This window comes from Hemiscyllium ocellatum, chromosome 18 (genome assembly GCF_020745735.1).
Source record: "Hemiscyllium ocellatum isolate sHemOce1 chromosome 18, sHemOce1.pat.X.cur, whole genome shotgun sequence".
Lineage (NCBI taxonomy): Eukaryota > Metazoa > Chordata > Chondrichthyes > Orectolobiformes > Hemiscylliidae > Hemiscyllium > Hemiscyllium ocellatum.
Window position 1 is genome coordinate 31,221,865 of NC_083418.1, and position 12,025 is coordinate 31,233,889.

The following is a 12,025-nucleotide window of genomic DNA, read 5'->3' on the forward strand; positions in this document are numbered from 1 at the left end:
TCTCCCTGCCCTAGGGAGGATGCTGTGAAATTTGAAATGTTACTAGGATTGGAGGGCTTAAGCTATAGGGAGAGGCTGAATAGGCTGGGATTATTTTCCCTGGAGGATCAGAGGCTGATGGGTTACCTTATAGAGGTTTATAAAATCATGAGGGGCATAGATAGGGTGAATAGACAAGGTCTTTTCCCAGGGGTGGGGCAGTCCAAAACTAGAGGGCATAATTTGAGTGTAAGAGGGGCAAAATTTAAAAGGGACCTGAGGGGCAACCTTTTCATACAGAATGCAATGAGCTGCCAGAGATGTGGTGGATGCTGGTACAATTACAACATTTAAAAGGCATCAGAAAAGGTATATAATAGGAAGGCTTTAGAGGTGTATGGGCCAAATGCTGGCAAATGGGACTAGATTTATTTACGATATCTGGTTGGCATGAATGAGGTGGACTGAAGGGTCTGTGTCCGTGCTGTACAACTCTATGACTCTAGTAGCAAATGGAATACAGTGTGGTAAAGTGTGAGGTTATGCAGTTTGGTCGGAAAAATAGAGAGAGAGACTATTTTCTAAATGGGGAAAACTTCAGAAATCTGAAGCAGAAATGGACTTGAGTGTTACTTCAGGTTAATATGCAGGTTCAGTTGATGATTAGGAAGACAAATGCAATGTTATCATAAATTTCAAGAGAGCTAGAGTACACGATCATTGATGTGCTGCTTAGGCTGTATGAGGCCTGTGAGTTCATATTTGGAAAACGGTGAGTAACGTTTGGCCCCATATCTAAAGAAGAACGTGCTGGCACTGGAGGGGATCCAGAGGAGGTTTACAAGTATAATCCCAGGATGAAGGGCTTGTCGTGTGTGGAATGGTTGAGGTCTCTGTGTCTGTGCTCAATGAAGTTTAGAAGGATGAGGGGGGATCTCAATGAAATTAATGAATACTGAAAGCCCTGGAAAGAGTCAATGTGATGATGGTGTTTCTACCAGTAGGACTGACCATTATCCGAGGGCACAACCTCATAGTGAAAAATTGAGTTTAGAAATTAACTAGAGCAGGAATGTTTTTCAGCCAGAGGGTAGTGAATCTCTGGAACTCACCAACACAGATGACTGTGAAGGCAAAGTCATTGAGTATATTTAAGATAGATGTTGATTCCTTCTAGATTAAGAAGGGGACCAAGAGTTACGAGGAGAAGACAGGAGAATGGATTGATAAACGAATTAGCGAAAATCAAATGGCAGACTCAATGGGCCGAATAGTCTAATTCTGCTCCTATATCTAAGGTCTTATAGGCTGTCTCTTGATGTATCTATGTACAGTTAAATTATCTATTAGGGTTTAGTGATTCTGCATGTGGATCTCTAAACCCCTCCTTTATCCCTTAGCTCCATTTAAAACATACTTCAAATTATCTTCCCAACTATGAACTCCCTTTGCTAGTTTTACTCACTAATATAACCTTTAGGTGCAAAGCGTTAAGAACTCACATTTCCCCAACAATAAACTTCCTCTGCTACACTTTTACTCAATTCTTCCTCCAATCTACCTGCAAAAAGCATCATCCTGGTCATTGAGCTCATGTCCCTGGAATGGACCTGAACCCAGGACTTTTTGATTTGGAGGTTGAAATGTTAACATTGAGTAAAGACTGAAGTTTTTAAAGAGAACTTATTTTTTGAATAGATACCTCAGCAAAATGACAGAAATATGAATATATGAATATTGAAAGAATACATAAGTAAGAATTTTACTGTTTCTATACTCGATGGATCTCTAAATGGCTCCCTTTCCTACTCAGCTCCATGTAAAACTGTATGTAAGTCAGCTCGCTGAGCTGGAAGGTTTGTTTTCAGATGTTTCGTCACCATGACTAGGTGACATCATCAGTGAGAGTCTCCAGTAAAGCGCTGTGGTATGTTCCACCTCTCTATTTATAGTTCTTGGTTTCTTAAGGTAGGTGATGTCTTTTCTGGTTCTTTTTTTCAAGAGAAGATAGATGTGATCTAAGTTGATGTGTTTATTGATGGAGTTCTGGTTAGAATGCCACATCTCTAAGAATTCTCATGCATGTCTTTGTTTTGCCTGATACTACATGGGACAAACAAGAGGAAATTTGCCACCAGGCTACATGAACACTAACTCGCAACCAAAAGACACGACCCACTATCACTAGTTTCCATACATACAAACAAAGGACACCACGATGACTGGGATAATACACACATTCTAGGACAGGAGAAATAAAGACATGCACAAGAATTCGTCAAGGCATGGCACTCTAACCAGAACTCCATTAATAAAGACATCAACTTAAATTCCATCTACCTTCCCTTGTAAAAAAGAACCAGAAATGACATCACTTACCTTAAGAAACCAAGACCTATAAATAGAGAAACGGGACACACCCCAGCAGACTTAACCAGAGACTCTCACTGATGATGTTACCTAGGCATGGTGACGAAACATCTGAAAACAAACCTTCCAGCTCATCGAGCCAACTTGCATACTTATCATTAACCTGAGCTACAAATCTGCTCAAAAATCGCTAAAACTCTGATTTACCTTTCTTAGGCACAAAATATAAGAACTCTCATGTTTCAATAATGAACTCTCTCTGCTACAATTTTACTCATTCAATCTCTCAACTCTTCCTCCAGTCTACCTGCAATTAAATGTCAGCCTGAACATTGAGCTATGTCTCTCAAGTGCGAACCAGGCCATTTGGTTTAGAATCTAATTTTGCAGGGAGAAAGTGAGGACTGCAGATGCTGGAGATCAGAGCTGAAAAATGTGTTGCTGGAAAAGTGCAGCAGATCAGGCAGCATCCAAGGAGCAGAAGAATCGATGTTTCGGGCATAAGCCCTTCTTCAGGAATCTAATTTTGCAGCAGACCAAACTTAGCAACTCTTCCATTTAGCTTTACTTTTGTGATCAATACTCACAGTGAAAAAGTAAAAGGAATAAAAAGCCACCTATTAAGAAACAAAGTGTGTTAAAACTCAAAAATTATTTAAATTGTGAGAGCAAAAACAGAGCTGAACAGGATTCCAGGTTCATACATCAAAGCTGCCTTGCTATCTAGATTAACAAGCTATTATTTATTATATAGTATTAAAGCCAACTGATGTTTGTTTACCCAAGGTATTGACGATCCATCCCATTGTGGTACCATTGATTAGGAGTGACAGTACCACTGTCCCTGATACATGCAGCAGTATCTGAAAATTGAAATTAAACTAATCAAATTCAATATTTGTTAACTTTGTCACCCTGAGGGACCAGCCCTTAAATAAACTTGGTGTAAACAAATCAGAAGTAATAACAAGGAGGAACAGCAGGGAAAGGATTAACCAAGATAGTCCCAAGCTTTTAAAGCTTTCAAAGAGCAGCTCATCACAGAGCACTTCACTTAAAACATCCCATCCATCCCTAATATACTAGTAGTCCCATCTTCCTTACTACCATCCCGACAGTTACAATCGGATTTGTTCCTCCAGCCACTTGTACATAATGTCGTTAAGTATTAACATAAAACGATAAACAGACATCTCTATACAGTAGTTAACAGAAATACTGAACATCAACCCTTTGTAATGTTTTCACTTGACTTCCCTAGAGCTCCCACAATGTGTTTCCTTTGTGGTTATGTTAGAAGGCTGCTGCTGCACTTCTGCAGAAGGCCCTTCAGATAAGACCATAAGACAGAGTAGAAGTTAGCCATTCAGCTCAAGTCTGCACCATATCAACTTATGATTCCGAGTTTGCTCTGCCATTCAATGATAACATGACTGATTTAGTCATTGATAATCCTCAACTCAACTTTCCTACCTTGTCCTAATAACCTTCAATTTCCTTACTAATTAAAAATTTGTGAATGTCAGCCTTGAATATATTAATGACCCAGCCTTAACAATCACCTACATTAAAGCCACACCAGAGTTTGACAACCCTGCAAGAAAAATAATCCTCATCTTTGCCTTTAGTGCGTGACCTCTTGCTCTGAGGTTACGCCCTCTGGTCCAGACTCTCCCACAAAGAGAAATAAGTTCTCTGCATCTACCCAGTTTAACTTGCTTGGTATCTTCTGTTTCAATAAGGAGGTCTTTCACTCTCCTAAGCTTCAATGATTAAAAGCCCAACATACACAACCTTGTCTCTTAAGAAAACCCCTTCATACACAGAATCAACTTGGTAAATCTTTTCTCATCTTTTCTGATGCCAAAATATCTTTACTTAGATAAGGGGAGTATGTCAAAATGGCCATCTAACCTGCCAGATTACCACCAAGAAAATGAAAACTAAACGTATATCCCAAACAATTGCAGGTCAACTACTTACTATATGCTCCCACCAGTCCTGTGCCTGGTAACTTCAAATTTCCTTTTCAAAAGAACACTATTAAATTCTGAATGGAATTGTTTAGCATGAGAGGAGAACAGAGGAGTGTATGTATGTGTATATGTGCTTGTATGTGTAGACCCAAATGTGAAATCCATCCCTTCATATATCCAAGATCAAATAAGAGGCACGCACTCAACAACTTCAATGTTTTCATGGAACTCAGCGCAGGTATTTGCTACATTCTCCTTACAGCAATATAGCTTTAAATGATGGTTACAGTGATTTGCAGAACTCATTTCCAAATATAGTTAAAGTGGCTGAGGGGAGGGGAGTGGCTATATTTGTGGGTGGGGGCTGGAACTAATGCAGCTAAGGGGAGGGAGAGTTGTTGCGGCTGAGGGCAGACTGGAGATAATGCAGCTAACGTGAGAAAGGGTCAGTAAAACAACAGTGGAGCAGTGTCTAAGACGGAAAGACAAATTTCTCAGTAGCTTGTTTTGTCCTTGGGCAGTGGCTGGCAAGGGAGAGTGAGAGTGCTGGATGTCCAGTGTTCTTGCAACCTTTAATACTTTAGTTTTGATTGGATAGTCTCCATGACTGATCTTGTTAACCACGGGTTGTTCATTCTTCACATCAAGCCATTTTTAAATGGAACAAATTTGTTGCAGAGTGTTATGAAATGTCTGCCATTAGCCACCCACTAGCCTATTCACTAATCCATTCTTCCAGCCCATTTTAGACAATTTTCCTTCATACCTCTGATTGCCTTTGATCAAGTGGAAGGCATGGTTTGAGACATAAATCATAAAATCAGATTCCCTACAATGTGGAAAGAGGCCATTTGGTTCATTGCTTTTTGCACCAACCACTGAATAGCATCCCACCCAGACCCAGACCCCTATCCCCATACTTACCATGGTCAACCCACCTACCCTGCACATTCCTAGACACTATGGGGCAATTTACGTGGACAGATAACATAACCTAGTCATTTCTGGACTATGGAAGGAAACTGGAGCACCAGGAAGAACCAACCCAGACACAAGAACATGCAAACTCTACACAGGCAGTGACCGAAGGTTGGAATCAAACCAAGTCCCTGGCATTATGAAGCAGCAGTGCTAACCACTGAGTTAAAGTGCTGCAGCAGTCGCTCACACTCAAACTGAATTTGAAATTCTACCACATTGAGTCCATATCACCAGAGGATCCTTAACTACAAGATGTCTTCTTAATCTTACCTCCTTATTAGATCTAAACTAACCAGTTCCAGGTCGATATTTCTCTGAGAAACAATAACTGATGCACTCTATAAATTAATCTTCCTTATCAATCTGATTTTTCCAGTCAATACATAGATAAAAATAACACAAATCAATTGTAGGTCTGTCATTACTCACCTCTATTCTTTCCAAATTAGTATTTTATCTTATGATAAGGCAATTCTTTAGTGGTATACAAACAGCTTCCACCAGTGACTTTGTTTCATTGCTATTCCTGATTTCCTCCAAACTGATTGCACAGCGCAATCCAATGCAACTATCACACAACTCACACCACCACCGATACTTTCTTCTATTAACAAAGCTAACCCATCTCCTTTCACATTTTACCTATTCCTTTAGGTACATTGAATATTAAGTTCCCAGTCTTGGTCACCCAGTTACCATGTCTCTTTAATAGCTGTCAAGTCATATTAAGTTATCTCAATTGTCTATGCCAAGAATTCTTGTGTCTAACTAATTTGGTGCATTTATAAAAAAAAGTGAATATTAATAAGGTGAGTTGCAGTGTTGGTAAGAAGTTTAACAAGGTATGCTTCCCCTAACTTGTCAACTTCCGCTAAGTGGCAAGAAACTATAACAAGACCTGGGTGTCATGGCAGAACAGTCGCTGCAGGTTGGCATGCAGGTGCAGCAGGCAGTGAGGAAAACTGATAGCATCTGGCCTTCATAGCGAGAGGATTTGAGTATTGGAGGAAGGATGTCTTGCTGCAGTTGTACAGTGCCTCGACGAGGCCACACCTGGGAGTATTGTGTGCACCTTTGGTCTCCTAGTCTGAGGAAGAACATTCTTGCTATTGTGAGAGCCCAGTGAAGATTCACCAGACTGATTCCCTACTGGACTACTGAAACGTTATTTTCTGTACTTTTAATTGTGCACTGAAATGAGAAATTAACTGTTTTAAAACTAAGGATTTCTTGTAGATTATTAGATCGCGTTCGACAAATCTTCTGGAACATTTTGAGGATGTGACCAGTAGAGTGGATAAGATTGAATCAGTAGATGTTGTGTATTTGGACTTTCAAAAAGGCTTTTGACAAGGTTAGTCAAAAGGTTAGTCAGGAATGTTCAAGCTTATGGTATTAGAGGCAACATATTGACATGGATATAGAACTGGTTGGCAGAGAAAGCAGAGAGTTAGAATAAATGGATCCTTTTCAGAGTGGTAGGCAGTGATGACTGAGGTTATGTAGGGTTCAGTGCTGGGACCTCAGCTGTTCACAATTTCAATTAACGATTTGGGCAAAGGAATTGAATGCAATATTTCCAAATTTGCAGATGACACTAAGCTGTGAGGAGGCTGCTAAGGGGCTGCAGGGTGACTTGGACAGACTGGCTGAGTGGGCAAATACTTGGTAAATGCAATATATTGTGGACAAATGTAAGGTTATCCACTTTGGTCTCAAAAACAGGAAGGCAGATTATTATTTGAATGGTGACAGCTGAGAAAAAGATGAGGTGAAACAAGACTTGGGTGTCATGGCAGAACAGTTGCTGCAGGCTGGGATGCAGGTTCAGCAGGCAGCGAGGAAAACTAATAGCATGCTGGCCTTCACAGCGAGAGGATTTGAAAATTGGAGGAAGAATGTCTTGCTGCAGTTATACACCGCCTAGATAAGGCCACATCTGGAGTATTGTGTGCATGTTTGGTCTCTTAGTCTGAGGAAGGACATTCTTGCTATTATGCAAATCCAGCGAAGATTCACCAGACTGATTCCCGGGATGGCAGGAATGACATACGAGGAAAGACTGGATCGACTGGGCTTGTATTCAATGAAACTTAGAAAAATGAGGGGGGATCTCATACAAACATATAAAATCCTGATGGACTGGACAGGTTAGATGCAGGAAGAATGCTCCCAATGCTGGGGAAGTCCAGAACTAGAGGTCACAGTCTAAGAATAAGGAATAAGCCATTCCGACTGAAATGAGGAAGAATTTCCTCACTCAAGAATTATGAACCTGTGGAATTCTCACCCACAGGAAGTGAGGCCAATTCATTAGCTACATTCAAGAGGGAGCTGGACGTTGTCCCTTGGGGCTAAAGGAATCTAGGGGCATGGGGAAAGGGAATGGAATACTGGGATTATATGATCAGCCATGATCATATTGAATGATGGCACAGGCTTGAAGGGCCAACTGGCGTACTACTGTACCAATCTTCCAAGTTTCTATGCTTCTAAGCTTTTGAAAGTAAGTAACCTGACATTTAGTATACAAAATACTTACACAATTGCTGGTTCCAGCATGTTCTGAAGTGTAATAACACAAGAGTTGCAGCCCGTAAGTTGCGTACAATGGATCTTTGGTTGGCAACAAGTAGATGATTGCTGTGTAAACTAGTCAGCAGTTACTGATGAGAAAGGCCTTTTGTCAACCAATAATCATGATTGGTTCAGAGATCGCTTTACATATTGGGGTCGTGAACAGGTTAGTGAAAAATCATCAGATACCACCAGCCCAGCAGCTGTGACTGTGCTCTGCAGTAAAATTGACTTTAGAGTGAATAAAAGCAGCTTATTTTTCTTTCAGCAGCTGCTATAAAATATGAATTGTAATGAAAGTCTTTTTGAAATGTGCAGACTGGTGACAGCATCCAGAGGAGCAAGATCATGAAGCAGTATTTTGATCAGCAAAAGAAGCATCTCAACAGATCATGTGAACTTCTTTCCCAATTTTCCTCGGATCTATAACACTCATTTTCTTTTCTTATCCATATGTATGTGATAGGGAGGAATGTATAAGGGGATTGAGTTCATCTAGTAAGTTGCATGCTGATGATTTACAATTGTTAACTCATAGCTACAGTCTATAGTAATAAATAGTTATTCTTGTTAAGTACAGAAGCTGATCGATGTTTTCAGTCAATCTGGGTCTAAAAAAGCAGGTAAATTGGGGAATTTTGACTACATTTTAAGATCTTTAACTTTTGTTTCAAGGAATAGAGGGGCGTGATTTCCAGCGCACTGCCCCAGTGAAGTGTGTCACTTGGCAGATGAACAAAAGATGCAGGTAGATGCTACCAACCAGGAGATAAGCCTTGCAAAATTTCTCATTATGCCACAAATATAGCCATTGCTCATGTCAATTAAGGTTCCTAAAAAATTCCACCCAGAGCCTTTGAATATAGGGATAGATTTGTGCTAAACAAGTTATCAAAAGTTATCAGGGATAGGTAGCAATGTAGACTAATCAGCCATGATGTTACTGAACAGCTTAGCAGGTTCTAGCTGATCAGTGGCCTTGTCCGATTCCTAATTCATAAGTTTGTATAGCTCTCTTACAATGTTATACACAGAGCATAACTGACTTGAAAATAAACCCCCCTTAACTGTCTAGTTCAGACAGAATTGACTTTTCTATAATTTTTTTCCCATGCTAAAGAAAGTGGTTCTATGGTAATACATATATTCTATACACTGCATGACTCCATTATCTCACTCATTCTGGTAATCATCAAGCTTACATTTTCTCCACTAAAATTGCTGGATATATAACTGTCCTAGTTGCCCTCACCAATCCTGGAATTGTTAAAATGGCTAACCAGACCTGACAGTAGATGCTTCCTAACATTGATGAGTCTGCTGCTTTATTGGATTGCTCACAGCATAAATATTTTATGTAGGTTTACCATACGTTAGTAAAGCACAACATGGTAGTTGAAATACACTTAATGATCAACAATATTGCAATGGAATCTGTGGCAGAATTTGCATTTGTTTAGGCAGATCATAATTGAAAAAGGGAAATGGAGGACTTTTGGAAATCAAAGCCTTCTGGTTTATAGAATATAAAAGAAAACTGAGTAATCAGAAGTCAGTAGATGGCAGTTCACTTGCAGGCAAACTGAAGGACGTGAGATCCATTGGAGGAGATGCAGTTGCTGCAGCTTTTCAGTACTTTAAGATAACATTGGTGGTTCAAGGCCAGCTGAACTATCTTAAGCAGAGCTGAGATTCTGCAAACAAGTAAGTTTTCAAGACCATGCCCAAGGACTTCCACTTGATTGTCCACTGTCAGCTGGAGATCAAGCTAAATCCTAGTAGGGATGCTGAAGTTCTTCACATGGAAGACAGAATTTTGTGAATTTTGTGACTGAGACTGACAACATATATGCTGACATTATAATAAGCTGCAAGTTGTTTACTAATCCATGCTTAACTATTGTTGATTCTCAGGTTGAGAGTAGATTTAGTGCTTGCTTTGTTTGATGTTTGTCAAAGTACTGTTGTTTTAAGTTATGGAATCTGATAGTTGCCTTCTTTTGGTAAACAATTATGTTTTCAAATTTAATTACTGATAAGCAAACTCTGAAAATGGTATAAACTAATTTCTTTCTGGGCTTCCTAGTTATTTTCTTTGAAGGTTTATCATCTTAATTCAGATATTCTTTATATAAAAAAAATTACCAAGTAATCTGATTGAGGATAATAAATATTACACTTCATATGTTACTTCAAGAACATTCTATTCACTACAGACAAATTTCCATTCACTGTAAACTTCACTCACTACATCCTGTCACATAAATTGTCCTTGCTCATATCAACCCTATTCTAACTGATATCTATAGGCTTCCTATCTTCCAATTCACTGAAGTCAAAAACCTGAGAACTTTAAGTTTATGAATCTCATTCCAGCCTCACTCCACCCTAGATTTCAAAATGAGTACCAACCCATCCCAAATCATCCTCCTCCCCTGGTATTATATGATTTTTGCATTCCCCAGTATTCCTTAACTGGTAGAGCCTAACCATATTGGCCATTCCCTCTGCAAAACATTTTCCAAAGTCCTTCATATTACCATAAATTCCTCCAACCTTTTGATAATCTACCCAAAACCAGGCTCTTTTTTTTTAAACTCTGCCTCGAAACAATCTTCCCCAAACTTGACTTACATTTGGAGCATTTGTCCTAAAAAATGGTAGCTCATGATATCATAACTTTTAAGTTTAAGTAATCACTGTTAACAGTCACTAGATCACTAGTCTTTGTTGAAAGCTTATTCATTCCTGTGTCTTTCGTTTATTTATCTTTCATTTTATCTTTTGGTTTATTTATGTGAGGTGAGAGCAAGAACAGAGGCACTCAGTTGGATGATTATATTGAAAAGTGGTGCAGACTTGAAGCACCAAATGGCCTCCTCCTGTTACTAGTTTTTGATGTTTTTATATTTCTATTCTTCTTTCCTGTTAGTCAAGATCTCTGCAAAGGTTGATCAATCTACAACACCATTATCTCCCTCCATAATACTATCATCTCCCTCATGTTCAAGCATGAAATTCAAATTCCACCCTAGCTGCGATGAGGATTGATGTGCATTTAAGGAGTCAGAGCTGCTGGGCAACATAGATTTTTACATGCATACTTTTATTAGCTGTAATTGACATATGTTGGAAAGATTTAATCTGTTTGACCAGATTATGAATGCACCTTTTTTGGCCATCAACGTCTGCAGTAAAACTTGAACTTTAAACTTCTGGCTCAGAGTCACAGAAGTCCACAGCACAGAAGAAGGTCCATTGACCCATTGAGTCTGTGCCGGTCAAAACAACCACTAACAATTCTAATCTCATTTTCCAGCACTGGTATGCCTTGGCATCACAAGTATACAGCTAAATATCTCTCAAATGTTATGAGTGTTCCTGCCTCTACCATCATTACAGAGAATGATTTCCAGATTCCCATCGCTCTGGGTGAAAACATTTTTCTTCTCATCTCCTCTCAACCCCCTACCCATTACCTGAAATCTGTGCACTGGTCATTGATCCCTCCACCAGAAAAGTTTCTGTGTATGCCCCTCATAATTTTAGAATTCAATCATGTCCCTCCTTAATCTTCTCTGCTCTAAGGAAAACAACTCTAGTCTACCTAATCTCTTCATAACTAGTCTCCTCCAGATCAGTCAGCATTCTTCGCTGCACCCTCTCCAGTGCAATCATTTCCCTCCTATAACATGGATTCCAGAACTGCACATATTACTCTACCTGTGGCTCAACCAATGTTTTATACAGTTGCAGCATCACCTCCCTACTCTTTCTTATACCTTGGCTAATAAAGGCAAGTATTCCATATGCCTTCTTAACTACTTGATCTATCTGTCCCGCTTCCTCAGGTGGACTTGCATACCATCTGATTCTTGGTGCTTGCCAGGGTCCTACCATTCATCATGTATCCCCTTCCCTGGTTTGTCCTGCCCAAGTGCATTACCTCACACTTATCTAGTATGAGTACCATTTCCATTAATCAGTCCATCTATTCCTCCCATAATCAATTATTAACCATTCCACCACTTTTCACATTATCTACAAACATATTGATAAACCCTGTTACATACAAGTCTGACTCATTTATATACACCACAAACAGCAAGGGCCCCATCGTTGATTCTTGCAGAATCCCACTG

The 12,025-nt window shown here is 39.6% G+C and overlaps 1 protein-coding gene across 1 annotated transcript in view; it reads right to left on the reverse strand.

The window, feature by feature from the left end:
• Nucleotides 1-12,025, reverse strand: part of LOC132824173 (sodium/hydrogen exchanger 10-like) — a 393,707-nt gene that overhangs the window by 298,462 nt on the left and 83,220 nt on the right. The window contains exon 8 of the mRNA XM_060838455.1: nucleotides 3,131-3,212. Coding sequence (XP_060694438.1) covers nucleotides 3,131-3,212 — 82 coding nt within the window. The remainder of the gene's footprint in view (nucleotides 1-3,130; nucleotides 3,213-12,025) is intronic.